This window comes from Sminthopsis crassicaudata, chromosome 3 (genome assembly GCF_048593235.1).
Source record: "Sminthopsis crassicaudata isolate SCR6 chromosome 3, ASM4859323v1, whole genome shotgun sequence".
Taxonomy (NCBI): Eukaryota; Metazoa; Chordata; class Mammalia; order Dasyuromorphia; family Dasyuridae; genus Sminthopsis; species Sminthopsis crassicaudata.
The window spans coordinates 442,070,874-442,090,021 of NC_133619.1; the positions used below are offsets into that span (position 1 = coordinate 442,070,874).

General features: G+C 34.5%; 1 protein-coding gene across 1 annotated transcript in view; it reads right to left on the bottom strand.

Annotated features, from left to right (window-relative positions):
• ERICH2 (glutamate rich 2) overlaps nucleotides 1–19,148 on the bottom strand; it is an 82,527-nt gene that overhangs the window by 2,477 nt on the left and 60,902 nt on the right. The window contains exons 7-9 of the mRNA XM_074303153.1: nucleotides 15,899–15,979; nucleotides 14,777–14,922; nucleotides 5,435–5,492 (exon numbers count right to left, since the gene is read on the bottom strand). Of these exons, the coding sequence (XP_074159254.1) occupies nucleotides 5,435–5,492; nucleotides 14,777–14,922; nucleotides 15,899–15,979 (285 nt within the window). The remainder of the gene's footprint in view (nucleotides 1–5,434; nucleotides 5,493–14,776; nucleotides 14,923–15,898; nucleotides 15,980–19,148) is intronic.

The following is a 19,148-nucleotide window of genomic DNA, read 5'->3' on the forward strand; positions in this document are numbered from 1 at the left end:
CAATTGCTGCTTTTCTACACATTTGATTAATTCATTCTGTTATCTCTATCCTGACAGCATACATTTTCATACAGATCCCTAATTGAAGTGCTATAATTTCTTTTTTAGTGGATCCATCAATACTATTTTCCTCTCATAGATCCTTTTTATCACTATTATTAATGAAGCCATTTTTGTGGCTTAGTTGTATTTAACTCTTCATGACCCTATGGACCATAACATGCCAGGACCTTCTATCTTCCACTATTTTCCAAAGTCTGTTCAAGTTCTTTTAACATGGTCCTATAACCCCTTTATTAGGATGCAAGGTGATTTCCTAACATCATATAGCTCAGAAATATTTTTACACAGCCCATCTCCTCATTCCCATTTGAGCCCTTCCAAGTCCTTGAAGAAGAAGATACTATCAATTTACTAACCCATTACACAGATTTTTAAAAGAATAATAAAAATACACATCTGAGACATAGTGAGTACAATTCAAAGTCTCTTGAAATTTCTAATAACCTTTACTTAAATATTAAAATAGATAATTTTATCCACTTATGCAGAGTACAACTCCCCACAAAATGTTATTCTAATGCCTCAGGTGTGCAGGTGACCCTGAGTCCTCACAGTTATTCCAGAATACAATAAGCTCTCAATGGTTCTATATTTGAAAGATTTTGAGTGTCAACCTGAAAACAGATTGAAATTGTTTTCCAAGGACCAATCTGGCTAACAAGAGAGACATATCACCAGAAGGCTGATAATTTCTTTAGCCATGGCAATCCATAAAACAAAGAAAAATAACCTTTAATATTTTATAAATGACTTGAAATGGTGTTTTCAATGGTATAATTCTGCCACATAAAATAAGCTACTTATTTTAATCAGAGAAGAGGCAAAGAGATTATGTTATCTCTTGGCATGGAGCTTGGGGTCAGTGTACAATCACTTTTCTCTCCTGTCTGACAAGCTGTTTATCTATCAAAAGTTGGGGGAAGGTATATTATTCATACAACAATCTAGCCTGTCAAAGACAGCAGTCAGTAAATATAAATTTATTAAGTACTTACTATGTGCTAGACACTATGGATACAAAAAAAGCCCTTTGCTCTCAAGGAGCTTACATTATAATCAGGGAAGACACTATTGAAATTTTTTATTATTGTTCAATCATGTCCAATTCTCAATAATCCTATTTGGGATTTCTTGGCAAAGGTACAGGAATAGAATGTCCATTTTCTTCTCAGTTTATTTTACAGATAAGGAAACTGATATAAACAGGGTTAACTGACTTGCCCAGGATCACACAGCTGGTAGGTGCCTGAGACTAGATTTCAACTCAGGAAAATTGAGTTTTTTGACTTAAGGTCCAGCATTCTGGACACATTCCACGAGGAATAATCAGAATATAGAACAGATTATTCTGATATTTGCCTTCCTGGGTACCAAGGTGTTTCTGGCTCTCTTTGTGGTATAAATCAAAAAAGCTAAAAGTAGGTCCAAGAGAAGGAAACCTTTAAGAATCAACTGCCCCTAGCTCATGTACCAGGTCCATCCTCTAAAGACTCTTTCAGTGTAATGTCCAAGCAGCTAACTCCTATTGCTAAGAGGGACCTCTTGAACAGCCTCAAGGGATAACAGATGATTGTTGCTGGTGAAGTTTTGTTGTGCACCCATATAAAAATGCAATCATTTTTTCATTAAATGTTGTGCATTCCAAATGGGCCTGGTCCATATGTTGGTGGGAGGGATGACTCAACTCTCATAAAATATTATTTCATTGCCCTTTTTCCCTAGTAGAAAGCCCTCCAGTGGGCTATGCACAAAAGCTCCATGCAAGAGCAGATAGATGCACCAAACCAAAGACTTGAAGACTTTCAATAGACTATTAGGCTGTTTTTAATTTGAGAGAAGAAACATTTGAAAAAAGATTTATAAATTAAATTCTCACCAAATGGATATATTTGTTAAAGGCTATTTTCAGTTTTTATATTTGGAAAAAATCACATTAGGAACTTAACAGAATTTGGAAACAAAACTATTTTTGGCAATAGAACACAATTTTATAATATTACATCATGAGGAGTAACAAGTTCCATCCATCTTAATGATGCAAAAGGGACAGACAGAGACAGGAAGGAAATTAGCATCAATCTTGTGAGACATAGACCTTCACTTTATTTTTATAAATACCAACTGCATGATTTTTTGCAATTTCATAATTTCAAATATGCATCACATATAAGAGGCTAAATAAAAAATACATCATTAGAGAGGACTTTTGGAGACAAGTTTCTGATAAACTAGATGACAGGAGGTCGGAAATGATTTTGCTGAGAATTTAGAAGCAAGTAAGAGAAAAAGTACAACAATATATTTAGTGCAGTCAGTTTTCTCAATGAGCTTAAAAGAGAAGGGAGAGATGGAGGACAACAGCTCATGGAGTCAAATTAAGTAAGGGTAAACAGAGGAGGGAAGGAATCAGGAGACAGGGAGCTATAGAATAATATTAGAGTAGGACTGGGTCCAGTCTAGGTAACTGTAAATTGGATTCAAGGCCTGCCTTGGACATATTCTGGCTGTGCGATCCTAGGAAAGGCACTTAATTTCTCAGTGCTCTAGAGCCCTAAGAATACAAGTTTTCTTCACATTATGGCCTCACATTGGAGTTTAATCAGCCAGGAGGTTCCTTATGCCAATGGAATCACAGCTTCTTGGTCAAGAAAAAGTCTTGTTTTTTCATTATTTACCTCCACTATACTTAACTGTCCCCTAACTTTTGCCCATAAATGCTATTTCATTTCCCTCCTCCATTGCCTTTGCCCACAACATACCTACCTCTTCACCTCTGCCTTCTGGAATTCCTCAATCCTTTGAAGCTCAGCTCCAGTGCTATCCTCACATGAGGCATTTCCTGACTTATTTACCCAGATTAATTTGTATGTATTTTTATTATGAATCCATATTGATGATTTCCAGTAGAACATAATCTCTTTGAGGGCAGGGTTTAATTTGTTTTTCTGTATTTGTATGTGGCTACCACAATTTCTTACAAATAGTAAGCATTTAATAAATATTTGTTAATTGAACCGAAAAAGGAATATAGAAGACATCCCAAATATTGCATTATATACATGAAGTATTAAAAAGACCTAGAAGAGGACCTCCAGGGTAGTAGGCAGATCCTCTAGGAAGTTTTATGGAAAGATATGGACTTAGGATGAGATAGGCCTAGATACGTTTTGATGTGCACTGGGAAAGGGAAGAATGATAGTATCAATGAGATCTTGCGTCCATCAAAGGAATAATGAAGTAAAGGCCCAAATTTTCCCACTTAGAGACATTAGTTGTCTGTGATAAGTCAAAATCAGTCAATGTTTGTCTCTGTCTCTGTTTCTCTCTCTCTTTCTCCTTACATCTATCCTTCCTCTGTGCCCCTTCCTCTCTCTCCCTGACAAAACTGAAGCCTATAATCTCTGTTTTACACGTGAAGGTAGCAAGAAATAGCAAGACTGATTTGTGCAAAGTCTTACAGTAAATAAACAAAAGAGCTGCAAATGGTACCTGAAACTTTTGACTGCTAGTCCCATATAAAAAACATTAATACGAATAAATTTGGCTAGCGTGCAAAGCCCATGTAGAGCATTAAATATAGAAAAAAGGGCAGCACAGGATCATCATGGCCCTTAAATGTTAGCCAAAGGAGTCAGTTTGAACTGAACATTAAGGTCTTGAACAGAGGTATTACTAGTATTACTAGATTTATGAATAAGGAAGAAAGGAGTATGAAGAACAGTTGGCAGAACAAATTAAATGGAGGCTGTTTAAAATTGCTGTAATAAACAGGTGGATGAAGACCTGTACTTGGACATATCAGGATAGGATAGATGGATGTAAGAAATCTTGCGAAGATAACATTAACAGGACTCTTATTAAAAGAGGCATTGTGGGATAGTGGATAGAGAACTGGCCTCAGAGTTCAGAGAACCTTGTTTGAAATCAATGTCTCTACTATTCTGGTTATGATTTTAAGCAAATCACAGGGCCACAGACATTCTTAATGTACTCCTAGAAGTACATATCCTGCTGCCCAATGTCCCCTAAATTTTGTCCAGGATTATAAATTGCTTATTGGAAACTTCAAAGAGGATTAAAGTAAACGAGTTTCTTTTCCCCTAAACCCTTCATCCACACTTCTCTTTGTCCTTTCAGTGTCTCAAGTTTGTCATCTCATTATAATCCTTGAATCCTTCACTGTTCTTTATTCCATATATTCATGAAGTTGACAAATCTGACTTTCTACTTCACTCAATCCTGGGCATCTAATCCCTTTGCCTTCACTTTATTTTAGGATCTTCACTTTTCTCACCATTTCCAATTCATCTTATATGCTACTGCCAAACTAATATTCCTTAAGTGAAGATGTGATCATGTGACTTCCCCAATCAATCAACTCTAGTGGCTTCCTTTTGTCTCTAAAATAAACTCGCATGTTTAGCTTTTAAAGTCTTACAGAAACTAGCCCCAAATTATATTTCCTTTTTGAATATTATTCCCTCTCCTGAATTCTGCAATCCGTTCAAAGTGGACTTTGTTTTATTCTCCTCTCATGAAATTTCATTTCCTTTCCCAATACCTTTGCATTCATTTATGCCTGGAATCCACTCCCTCCCTTTAAGATGCTGTGCAGGCAATATCATGAAGCCTTTTTTGGTCCTCCCAATTGCTGGTGCCCTCTCTCAAAACAACCTTCTATATAGCTGTTGTGCATGTTCATTTATTTTATATGAATTTATGGGAAATCTGGATAATCATTTGTTATTATGAAATTATATCTCACATTTATTTAGAAATATAAAAGAGAACTAAGTATGACTATAATTACTGGTACTAGGAGGCTGAGGCTGATTTTGATCTTTTAAGCTCAAGAGTTCTGAAGTGTAGTAGAGGCAAAGGTGATTGAGTGTCCATAATAGTGTCCATTCTCAATATGGTGAGGAGGACTATACAGAAGTAAACCAACTCTACTTGGAAATGAAATATGTGCAAATTTTCATGTCTCCTGGCAATAGGATGGAGGCCTTTGCCCCAGTGGCTTCTTCCTCTCTGGGACTGGAAGCATCTGTTGTTCTTTCCCAGAACCACCATTCAAAAAAAGAGCCCAGGTCAGCCATGTCTTTATTTCCCTCCTGACTGCACTTTGCGTGAGTTTGGCATCATGTCCCCACCCAAGGTACCTCTCTACTTTCCCCCTGCTTTTCTACTGATTGGCTGAATGCTAGCTGTTACATTTCAGACTGGGCAAGGTTGAGACCAAAAGGGAGAAGAAAAAGGTGAGAAAGTAACAAGGAGAGAAAAGAGAAGGAAAGAAAAGGCAAAGGAGGGGGAAAATACATTAAAAAAAGAAGGGAATAAAGAAAGAAAAACATAAGAAAATTGTACTTACTCAATTGACATAATTTTTTTGCCACAGCATAGTTTCGGCTCATTACTGCTCTTAGAAACTAAAAGAAAAATTAATAGATTTTAGAGTTTAAATATAAGTAAGATATATTACCTCTTCTCTTAGCTATTAATTTTTATACATATCATTTAGGAGTGTGCCTAATCAACAAAGAACTATTTATTGAATACCTTATTATGATTAACTCTTTCAAATAAAATAATAACTGTCTTATGAAAGCACTTTAAGGTCTGAAAAGCATTTTATATGCATTATCCAATTTGTTCCTCATAATAATCATAGATATTATTCCTTTCTTACAGAGGGTAAAGAGAAGTTAAAATGACTTGCCCACAGTCATATAGCAATGAGATATAAGAAGCAAAATCTCAGGGCAGGTCAAATTCAACTCCTCTCCCTCCATTGAGGGAGGAATTCCATGGAGTAAATAGTAGGATAAAGTACTTACTTTACAGTAGGTAAAAACATGCTATAGGTTTTTCGGTATAAGAACAGGACTCAAACTGCTAGGAACTTTGATGCTATTAAGGAAAAAATTCATCACTATTCTCCAGCAAACTCAAATTGATTTAGTTTTAGCACTTCATTTTTAAATTCATAATTTACTTCCAATTATGTAGAATTGTGAAGAAAATAATTGGAATAAATGTAGACTCTTTTCTTATGAACTTTACACTCTGTTGCAAAGATCTAACACATTTCTGATGCCAGCTTTGTCTTCTAGTATTAAAGAATCAAAAGAAAGGCCCTAAAACACTGGGATGGTATTCCCCCTGCCTCTGATTTTAAAAAGGGAAGATATAATTAGAACAGGTAAAAGAAGATTAAAGTAACACTGTATTTTAAGAAGATAAACTCAAATAAGGAAATCCAAGAACCTGAATGGGGAAGCATGGTGGAGAACATTTGGGTGAAGACTGATGAAGGCACAACACAGAAGTAATTTTGTTAAGAAGGGGATTCGATAGACAATCTAGACTGAGAAAGGAAGTAAACGAGGAGCTTGGAAAACAGACCACAAGCCTGGCAAAGAGGAATGATATAACCATGATGAGGGCTTAAATTATCCAGACATCTGCTGGAGCTTGCTCTCTCTTAAAAGCAGAGAAGCTAATAATTTTAGGACTTGCCTTAATGACAATTTTCAGCCTTCTAAAATGCAAAGGAACCCACAAAAGAAACTTTGATTTTGGATTTGAATCTAATCAACCCAAAGAAACCAATTGCTGGAGGGAGAAGAGTGGGAACCTTGAGAGGAACCTGGCCCCTTTCCAGTTTCTTTGTCAGGATCTTTACACAATTTACAATCCAGCAGTGCTGTCTATTCCACAACTACTACTCTATTTCCCCACCTGGGCCTTTCTTCATGCTGTCTTTCCCTCCTGAGTTGCCTCCAATGTCACTCTCTGCAAAAGATTTTGCCTAGTTCATTCATCTCTAAACTCACCCAGAACTTTCCCTTAAGGATTACTTTCCATTTACATTGTATGTATTTTATGTATTTGTTGTTTGACATACCCTCTCCCTTCTTAGAAATGTGAGCTCCCTAAAAGGGATGAACCTTGGCTTTTGCCTCTTTGTATCCCCTGCCCTTAGGTGCAATGTCTGGCACATAGTAAATGCTTAATAAATGTTTGCAGTTGAATATGGTTACAATAAAGTAACTATTCTCCTTTTCTTGAGTTTGTGATATGAAAAAGGAAATGTGGACATAAATTTCTACTAGGGATAGATTTTTGGAAGAAAAGATTTTAAAGACATCAGAGGAGGAAAAGACTTTTTATAGAAGTCAACCTAGGTGGAATAGCAATCTCCCAATAGTGAAGCCTGAAGAAAGAAAAACAATTACAATAAGGAAGAAAAAGAGGGCTTCTCTGAAGAGACAAACATGGTTTCACAGGGAACACACACACACACACACACACACACACACACACACACACACACACACACACACACACAGCTTAACTTTTTAAAAGCCAGGTATAGAAAACGGAAGCAGGGTCAGTTAGCAAAACAAATACAAAGACATGATGTGGTTCTTTAAGTCTTTGTCAGGATTGCAAGGGAAAGGAATTCCTCAGCTGGAGGAAAACTATGGAAAAATTTTAAAAAAAAACATTTTGAAAGCCAAAAGCCAAAATTGGTGGGAAAAGGAGGATCAAAGGAAGCTATGGGGAAATATGATAACTGACACCAAAGAAAAGGTAGAGTCACTGATTCTTATTTTCCCGTTTTCTGCTAAGGAGTTTCTCCCCAAGCTTTCTTTTATCCTGGGTATTAGGATCACATCTGTCAAACACAGGGGAATACTTAGGTAGGCTGCCTTCTTTATTTTTGCAAACAGTAGAGCATGAGTTCATTGTTCTTTCACTTGTAAATTCATCTGGGCCTTCTTCTAACTGAGGTTCTTTTTTAAAAGCTCATTTATGGCTTTATTAAATTTCTTTTTTTGATGTATGTTATTTAAATTCTTTATTTCTTATTCTATTTAAATGACAATTTTATATTTGTACAAGTCTCCATCAATGTTATTTATCAATTTTGTTGGCACATAGTTGAACAAGAGAGTTTTTTTTTTAAAACAATTACTTCTTCAGAAAAAAGCACTTAATTATCTCTTTACTTCTGTAGTATATTAACTACCTGTTAGCTATTTTTATTATCAATTCCAGTGGCTGAAAAATTAGAAGTATATTATGAACTAAAAAAAGGAATCAGAAAGGACAGTACAAAAATGGCCAAGAAATAATTGATACCCAAAATAAGTATGTAAAGTATTAATAGAACACTTAGTGACATTGAATGAGTTCAGGTTATATGGTTCAGATGAACTATATCTTCAGGTACAGAAAAAACTGATAGAAATAATTGATAAACCACTAATGGGAGAGGTATTCAAAGATTATGGAAGAATAAATGTCCTAATTAAAAAGAGAGAATGGAATCATCTAATAAATGTGACTGTGATTCTTAGCAAAATCCTGTAATATTTATTTTATAATAGCAGTGGTTAGTGAATATCTAAAAATGGATATGTAATCCCAAAGAACCAGCATTGACTAAGTAAAAATAGGTCATTCCAGACTAATTTTATTTTGATAGGTAAATTACTAATTGGTGGATAAGGAAAAAGGTATAGATACATTTTACTACATTTTGACAAAGTATTTGATTAAATTTAGTCTTCTGATATTCTTGTAGCAAAAATATAGTGTTATGAGCTGGACAATAACATAATTATATGGATTCAGAATTAGCTGAATGAGTGGACACAAAGTATATTAATTGTTCAATATTAACTTAGAAGGAGGTCTCCAGTGGAATTCCTCAACATTCTATAGTAGGCTCCAGTGTTAATATTTTTATCTATGATTGGGGAAAAGGGATATATGACATGCTTATGAAATCTGCAGATGATACAAAGTCAGTCAAAGAATAAATAGTATCAAGTATCTAATCTTGCAATTATGCTAGGCAATAATGCTAGGAATAAAATAAGAGGCAAAAGATACTTCCTGGAGCCAGATATCACTTCAGTTTCTAAAAGGATTCTCCTATCTTTTAGCCTCTCTACCCTCAAACCTGAGTGTTACCCTCTGGTCATCTGCACAGTTCTATTTCCTTTTCAGAGAAACTTTTTTTTTTTCCCCCTGAGGCTGGGGTTAAGTGATTTGCTCAGGGTCACACAGCTAGGAAGTGTTAAGTGTCTGAGATCAGATTTGAACTCGGGTCCTCCTGAATTCAGGGCTGGTGCTCTATCTAGCTGCCACCCAAACCAGAGAAACTTGCCAAACTGCAGAGACAAGTGTACTTTGGTGGGAAAGGAAGTACTTGAAGAAAATACTTCAGATAGCAAGAACTTTCAGTTTTCCTAAAAGTGACAATATTTATGGAACTGAAGAAGTAATTATGTTTATCAACCAAGAAATAGTGATCCATTTTAAGAATCAAAGTTTAGACATTATTGACTACAAATATGTTTACTATTGCTATTGTTATGATTACTATTGATGAAGATGATAATAAACTTCTAGATTTCAGTGGGAATGTTCATGAGACTTATAATAACAGGGCAAAATGAATTTGAGTATCAACTTTTAAAAGTTAAAACTTCAAAAAGTTATATGAAGCTGCTCTTTTATATCATGTGACTCTTTTCTTCCCCCCCCCCCTCTTTTTGTTTATGGATCTGGAGAATTAGATTTTTAGTATTTTGAAGGCCACTGGACACTGTAGTTCTTTTCATTTATTGCTTAAACACAATTCGTTCTTTTCAGCCTAACCACAGTGAACAAGTATGTAATTAGTTTGAAAAAAAATTACTGAAATCTTTACCTTGTTTAAAAAAAAGACAGTACCTGCCCTTCAAGGAGCTTACAATCTAAGGAAGAGGAATAAATAATATCATAGATGGTAGAGTAAGGATCCAATATATATTGATAGGTTAGAAAACTGGAATGAATTTAATGGCATGGAATGCAGTAGAGATCTTATCCTTGGGTTAAAAATATCAATTTTTTTCATTTTATAAGATATGAAGGAAGTATATCCAGCAGCTGGTTTAAAACAAGGTACTCCTTCCATATAGCAACTTTCCCTATCAAAGTTTTGATATATCAGGAGTTAGCATAAGAAATTAAATGGGATTTTTTTGGAGTTTCACAAAAGCCACAGATGACACTTAAAAAAAGCCAGCAAATGATGCAGAACTTATGACCAAACATAACCCAAATTTTACAATAAGATACTGTAAACATCTCATAAAAGAAAAAGAAAAAAAATTCAGACTTCTTTGGTACAAAGGGAGGGCCAAAAAATTTTACATGGATTTTCCAGATCTAGGGGATACCATATCCCTTCCCAATATGAAAGGAATAATTATATAGATTTTAGCTAATTTGCAAGCTCAATGAGTAGAATGACTTGGAGCTATCTTAAGAAGCATGATTGTCAGGAAAAGGGCAGTGATAGTCCCACTGTACTCTATGCTGCTCATACTAAATCTTGAGTTTTGTATTTAGTTCTGAGTATCATATTCTAAGAGCTCAACGATAAACTGAAAAACATCCAGAGAAGAGGCAACTAAGATGGGAGAGGTGAATGATCTTTTACCACAAATACCCAGGGGTGGGAAATGATAACAGTCTAAGTATTCAGTGAGCTATAACATAAAAGAAGTATTAGATTCATCCTGCTTGATTGTAGAGAGACACTATGTAGAATTTGCAAAGAGATAAATTTGGTCCTGTTGTAAGGAAATATTCCCAACAAATAGGGCAAACAGTGAAAAGGCTTGCCTCTATAGGTCAAGAATCCCCTTCTTTTGAGGTCTTCTAAAAAGGTTGAACATCCCTTCATTTGTAGAAAGAATTCTTGGTTATGGATTAGACTAATTATGACTTCATATGTATAACTGATATCATGGGGAGAACTAAATTAAAAAAATAAATGTAAAAATTGTTTTTATATGTTATTAGAAAAAATAAACTATTTAAAAATGTTAAAAGTTCCACATGCATGAGTTTTTATTACAAAGTGTCATGATAGATGGATATACCCTTCTTTGAGAAAAGGCAACACTTCTACCATAGTTTAAGGATCTTGTGTGATGAGTAATTTAGTTTCTTTATATAAAAGAAGACTACTTAAAGGAATCTTTTTCAAAGAAGTTCCATTTTAACATCCTCCTTTCAACCACTAGGTGAAAAAAATCATTAGCATAGTGGGGCACAAGTAACAGATGGGTCCTGATTAGTAAGAATAATAAATCTTCTGAAGTGGTCAAATTACTTGAATTCATACTGTATATTCTATTGAGCTGGAAATGATGACCAAAATATATATAATTATTATTTCAAGTAATGTGGATTCAAATACAGATTTTTCCTATCACTTTTTAAAAATAAATTATTACTTTTAATGAAAAATGTCAGAGGAATTAAAGATGTGGTGGTAATCTATCTTGACAAGAAAATGTTTTAGGATTTTTTCCATATTTAATCATCATCAAAAGCTAAATAATATAATTATTAACATTTAATAATTTTTTTTTGTTTCTGAGAACTAAGCAGATTTGTGCAATGAAGAACTTTGTTCATGAAGAAACAGGCAGCATCAAGAATCAGGAAAGATGGCATTAGGAAACTTCTCACTGGAGTGCATTTATTTTATTCTCCAAAATGTATGGCAAGTGTAATAAGTATAAAAGGATTTAATTGTTAAGTACAATTTTTGTAACCATACATTTTTTCATTAAACTTAGAAATTGACAGCATCCATTTTTTTGAGTTATAAAGGAGCAAAGTTGAAAGTGTAAGGAGTCAATAGTATAGGAATTCATTTTGCTACATTTTAGTAATATGCTTCAATATAATCACATTCAATTCTTTAGATAATATGTTAAGAATAAAGTGATATTTTAATTTAGTATTACTGAGCCTCTATTATTGATCTTTTTTTAATTAAAACTTTTTATTTTCCAAAATAATATGTGTGGACAATTCTTCACCATTAGCCTTTGCAGAACTTTGTGTTCCAATTCCCCCCATCCCATGATGGCAAGTAGTCCAATATGTGTTAAACATGATAGAAATATGTTAAATCCAATATATGCATACATATTTGTACAATTATCGTGCTGCACAAGAAAAATCAAATCAAACCAGTAAAAAAGGAGAAAGCAAAATAAAATGCAATCAAACAACAAAAAGAGTGAAAATGCTATGTTATGAACCACACACAGTTCCCACAGGCTCTGGGTGTAGATGGCTCTCTTCATAAGTGAACAATTATTACTGGTTTGACTCATCTCATTGTTGAAGAGAGCTGTGTCCATCAGAATTGATCATCATACAATTTTATTGTTGCTTTGTATGATGATCTCCTGGTTCTTCTCATTTTACTTAGCATCAGTTCATGTAAGTCTCTCCAGGCCTCTCTGAAATCAACCTGCTGATTGTTTCTTTTAGAACAATAACATCTCATAACATTTATATACCATAAGTTATTCAGCTATTCTCCAACTGATGGACCTCCCTTCAGTATCCACTTTCTAGCCATTACAAAAATGACTGCCAAAAACATCTTTGCACATGTGGGTCCCTTTTCCTCCTTTAAGATTTCTTTGGGATAAGCCCAGTAGAAACATTGCTGGATCAAAGGGTATGCAGTTTGATAACTTTTTGAGCATAGTTCCAAATCGCTCTCTAGAATGGTTGGATCCATTCACAGTTCCACCAACAATGTATCGGTGTCCCAGTTTTCCCACATTCCCTCCAATATTCATCATTATCTTTTCTGTCATCTTAGCCAATCTGAGTTATGTAGTGGTATCTCCGAGTTGTTTTAGTTTGCATTTCTTTGATCAATGTAAAGGGCAGGAACTTTGGAGAAATATACTTAAGGCTCAGTATGATTGATTTAAACAAGGTGTTAACTCAGTGGAATTGATAAGACAATGGTTATCTAGTTTAGCATGTGAGGTCTCTAGTTCAGTATGATTGATTTAATCTTACACCAAATAATGGTTCCCTAGTGATATAATGATTGGTTTATACTCAGTATATTGTAATAGAGTATATAAGCTGGAGCTCAAGCTCTCAGACTAGAAGAGACATTTCATCTTCATCAGCCACGTGGTGGCTCCCCTGCTTCCCCCCCACTGAGATCAAGGCCTGTCTGAAGGACTTCCAGAAAGCTAGCTGAGTCCCAGGCAAGGAGACAGACTGTGAAGGAGACAATAAAGACTTTTGGACTTTATCCCTGGCTATTCTTGTGGTGATTATTGTGCTGAAATGAAGGCTGATCCCAAGACCTTCAGAAAGCTAAACCAGAACCTTACAGATCAATAGGGATTTAGAGCACCTTTTCTCTATTATTGATCTTATTTTTTGTTTAAGGAATAAGGGAAGAGGCTTATTTGAAGAAGTCCCCCAAATTGGCTGCTTTAGTAATACTATTCAAGACTCTATGATAACAAGAGCAAGGAAGGTAATATTTTGTTTCTATTTAATTTTTCATCCAGGAATTTCAAAACACTTTTAAAACCATCTAGTTTTAAGAAAATTTTCTTAATTTCATACATAAAACCTATACATTATAAATTCTAATTTTCCTGAAGACACAAGTAAATTAGTTGCTAAGCCAACTTTTCATTATTTTACCTTTCTTGCTTCTTAAACATATATGATAACAGTAAAAACAAAAACAGTGTTCATATTTAATTTTTAACTAAAAATCATTTAGTAAATGGATTGGTTCATAGAGTCTAGGTTTTCCAAAAATTAGTGTTAAATATTGTGAATAAAAACAATTAGACAAACATACAAAGTAAGTATATCTCATTCCTTTATAGGTAGGGTAGTTATAGAAAGGGAAAAAAAAGTATTGGAAGTGGAATTAAGAGACCTATGGTCCAATCTCATGGGGCTTTACCATTTTCTACCTGGATACTCTAGCTCCTTTCCACTTTCATCTTCTTAATAGTGTAATGATTTTTTGGATTAAGTAAGTTTTAAGATTCCCTCCTTACTCTAGATCTGGGAACCTGAAAAAAAAGATGGGAGGAGGAATCATCTTCTCTCTCTCCAATAAAATAATCAATAATTGTTCATACCAGTTTTGTGTTCTAATTTGCTGTTTCATCTTAAGATATGAACTGGAGGAGTGCTGTGTGAATAAATGTTCTACTGAAGCATATCATGGTGCCTGGATTCAAGTTTCACAAATAAGGTTAATTTAATTAATAAGGTATTTAATTCTAACTGATGTTAGTGGGAAAGAAGTTTAAAAAAAAACAAGCAGGAAAATGTACTAAACATACTTCATGTCTCCTTTTTTATCTTACTCATTACCTCTCCCCACTTTAGCTATCATATTTAACTCACAGGAGTTTGTCTAGTAGGAAAACACAAACTATAATATAAGACAACTATAACACAGAATATTACACAAGCACATTATAGAGTTGCAAAAGAAAATCTGAGTTGGGATTTAAATTCTAGATAGGAATTCAAGATGCAAGGTGAGGAGAAAGGGCACTGTAGGCTAAGAGAACATGAGCAGAGGGTTAAGGGCATGTTGATGCTCCTCATGATGCATCCCAAGACAATCTTAGTGAGAGGAAGCCGAGTTGTTGAAGCATTAACTCCAGCTTTGCCATGAGGTTTTTCCTCAGTTAGTGCTGCCCAGGTAGATTCTGAGAAGAATCTGGAAATGGATTCCATAGATGGTCAGGTAAATGTCTATGTAGGTAGTTTTGAAAATTGTGAAGATGTAACAGCATGACTTTCAAATATATAATAATGTATAAGTAAAATTTACCTCTGTCATTAACTCCAATGGTGCAACATTTTTCCCAACAAATTTATCATTATGGTGTTTTTCATCATCAATTGTAGTTTCTAATAATTTTTCATCAGAACTTTGTGAGGAGTCATCATTATTTTTTTCATCTGCTGTATCTTGACCTATATTTCGAGCAAAACACAGAATGAACAATCTTTAAATGATCAGCCTCCAAAAAGAAAACAAACCAAAATTGCTATTCCCTACTTGTGATATACAATAATATAATCTGGAACTGATTTTGCCCTCTGGCTTTCTGTTTTGGAGCATATCATTTCAAAGCCAAAGCCAATGACAAAAAACTGATCTTATTTTTAGATATCTCTATAGTCAATTATTTCCCATTCATCACATGGTAAACTGAACAGAAGTGGTCTCAGTAAGTTCCACAGCCTCCCCAGAATACTTTCCTGACTCTTTCTCCTAGGATACTCCAGAAGCAGGTTATCTTATGCCCTTTTCCATGGAGAGAAATCCATGTGAGGATCTAACCAGATCTTCATGGCACTTTTTAAAAAAATTGCTATACAACTGGGAAAAAAATCAGCTTAGCAGTTGAGAATATATACAGCAGGGTGGAAAATAATGCCAGCAATGTCAGATTTATAGTCAGACAGTCTAGGATGGTTCAATCAATCAATCAATTGATTATCAAGCATTTATCAAGTGCTTATTCTTTGGCAGGCACTCTAACTTAGTGATGTCATTTTGGTCCTTCAAGAATGAAGAACACCAACCAATAAATACCCCCACTATTGAAATAATTAATAAAGCATAAGAATGGGAGGTCAAGAAATGATGAAATAATGGTTCCTTCAATCCTTGAGAGAAAAATGCTAAAAGAACTTTGAATTAAGGAAAGGAATAGAAATAAATAGTAATTTGAATATTAGCAAAGAGAAATTAATATGACTATTACAAAAAGTGGTTTGAAATCAAATTCATGGATGTATTTTATATATATTTCAATAATTATGTATTTTCAAAAAATAAAGACAAATGTTAAAATTCCACTTACATGAGATTCTGGAAGTGCTAGCCTCTACTTTTATGGAAGTAACCTTAGAAGTTTCTAAATTGGACTAGTACAATACTTACTTGAATCTCCAGGGCTATGACAGCGTGCAGCATCCTGGGAGGTGGTTTCAGTGGGAACAGAATAACTCGGAGTTGGTCTATCTAGGTAAATACAGAAAAACATATTTTTAAGAATGAAGCAAATAAAGAAAATCAGGAAGTTTAAAAGTATTAAGAAAACACTTAAGACCACCACTAAAGCTGCTGGGGAGCAAAACACATGCAAAAAGCTAAGTATTAAAAAAAAACACTCAACATGATGACCGGGCTTACCTGTTTTATCTCTCTGAGGCTCCACTGGCTTAAGTGTGTTGGGATTCATTGGGGCAATCCCTTGATTTAATCAGCCCCTTCTTCTTGAGGACTGACTCCCTGGCTTTACCCAACTTTACAACTGACATCACACAAGAGCTCATAATGGGGGATGAAAAGATGAATAATGTTGAACGAGCCTGAGTTGTAAACAGAAACCAGGGGATCCCCAATCTGGAAAGGAAGTTTTTCTCTTCTCATAACTAAAGATACTACTACATTTCTCATATGTAAATAGACCTTTTATTAAGAGACTAGAAATTAGCTCTAAATAAAATGAGTTATTTTTAGATTCCTTATATTGCTATTTGGCATAATATTCATTATAAACTATATAATAGCCTATCATGAATTATTTAATCCAGCTATTTTAATTCCCTATTCAGAACCTGTAGTTGTCATTGGGATAGAGTACAAATAAATTTATTATAGAAGTCAGCTTCAAAAAAGGCTCATATAAATTAATGGATATAAACCTTTCTTGAAGCTTACTTCAATAATACTAATAACAATAGCTTGTCATTTATATAGCCATTTTAAAGTATGCAAAGCAGTTTTATATATATTATCTCATTTGATCTTAACAACAATCCTGTGAGGTAAGTGCTTTTAAGGGCAATTAGGTGTTGGGGTGGATAGAATGCCAGGCCTGGAGTCAGGAACACTCATTTTTCTGAGTTCAAATCCCTACTTGGACACTTATTAGTTGAATGATCCTGGGCAACTCATTTAACCCTTAACCCTATGTCTTTATTTCTTCATCTGTAAAATGAACTAGAGAAGTAAACAGCAAACCACTACAGTATCTTTGCTAAGAAAATCCCAAATGGGGTTACGAAGAGTCGGACATGACTAAAAGCAACAAAAAAGGTGCTTTTATTATTCCCCTTTTACAGATAAGGATACCATGGCTTACAGGATAATATGGCTTGTACAAGGTCACACAGTTATGTCTGGGGCAGTATTCAAACTCAATTATCTTTCTACTCTGGTACACTATCCACTGTATCACTTTGATGTCTGATATATAAATAATAAAATCATTATGGAGTTAAGTCTCAGAAAGGCTTCTGCAATTTCAGGGATGGGGGACAATGAGATATAGTGTGTACAGAACTGGTTGCAGAATCAGGAAAGCCTGGGTTCTAAGATTGGCAGTATGACCCCAGCAAGGTAATTTTTCAGTGCCTAAGGCAACTTTCAAACTCAAGTGCAAAAAAGGGGCCAATTATTTATTCTGGCAGTTTCCTTACCTAGGCATAGAAATCAAAGGTCTGCTCCTTATTTGCCTATCTGGATAGAATGTGTCCAAAGTACAAGATTCCTGAATTCAGGCTTTTCCATTCTGTGATTTTTAGTGATCTATGTGTGATACATTCATTATGGATCATTAATGGAAATCGGAACACTTTGCTTTATAGCTATTACCTTTACCTTTATACATATTACATGTTATAGCCTTACTCTATGAAACTGATCTCAAGAAAGAAAGCTATATGCCATTTTTTTATATTCTACAAGATCCCTGAATTCAAGGCTTTCCCTTTCTATTATTTTTAGTGACCTATGGCATACTCATTATGTATCACTAAGGGAAATCTGAACATTTTGCTTTATTATCTGTACTATAACCTTACTCTGTGAGGTTGATCTCAAGAGAGAAAGCTGTATTCAATTATATTGGTATCATAGAAATGGAACTCTAGGTTAAACAAAACATTGGTTTGACCAGCAATGATTTTCATTTTATTGTTCTAGAAAATGTCAGCTCTTTCCTTTGCTAAGATCGAATCATGAATTCACAACTCTTATAATAACTAAATCTGTTTTAAATTCATTCCATTTGAATAATTTATTTATATTAAAATAAGATAAAAATGAATGACAAGACTAATTCTGTGTCTTCATTTTCACAGCTTTCACATTCGATGCTTTGATTCTTACATTATAGACATATGGAGTATTTAGGTAGGGAATCAATCTGAAGGAAATTTTGTTGCTCAGTTAAATCAACCGAAATATTTGCTTACTGAATTACTATAAATAAGCCAAACATTTATTAAACAACTACTATGTACAAGGAAGCTAGGTGGGCACAGTGAATAGAGCACTGGGCCCAAAGTCAGGAAGTTCTTCATTCAAATCTTGCCTTAGACCTGGGTAAGTCACTTAACCCTTTTTGACTCAGTTTGCTCATCAATCAAATGAGCTGGAGAAGGAAATGACAAACCATTTCAATATCTTTGTCAAGAAAACCCCAGCATGGCTGAAATAATTGAATTAATGCAAAATACTAGAGAGATAAAGATAAAAATGAAACACTACTTGCCCTCAAAGAGCTTACATTCTAATACAGTATGAACAAAAATACTAATGTGAAAGGCACTGTAGGGATACAAATCAGAGGCAGAATCTAATCTCCATGAATGACCAATGTAGTTGGGGGAAACAAGAAGGCATAAGAAAATAAAAATAGGAGAGTAAAATAATAGCAGTGTTAGCCTCTGCATAGTGCTGCTTTGAATTCTGTCTGAATTAATTTGATGCTGCACAATGACTATTATAGTTTTTCACTTACTCATTTGGTGATCCCTGTATGGATATCTCTAACATCATTCTGGGCAGTCAAGATATTGTCCTTGCCTTAGTAATTCTGATTTTTGAAACTTTTCTCAAACTTGTATTAATGGCCCTGTGACAGGATCAATATCTACTAAAATTCCTGTCATGTAGACTGGGCTAATTTTTTTGCACAAAGATTATGAGACTTTCTTGGTTCAGGGGGACTAGGATTTGAGCTTTTGACATGACTTCTCAATTGTGTAGGGTATAAAAAAAGAGTTGTAGGGAGTCAGTGAGCTTTGATGGATGTGCACCTGTCACAAAAATCAACACATTTCTGGCCGTTATGTTTCTATATGGAGGGGATGGGCCTGTGTTTACCTGACCCAGTGCAAAA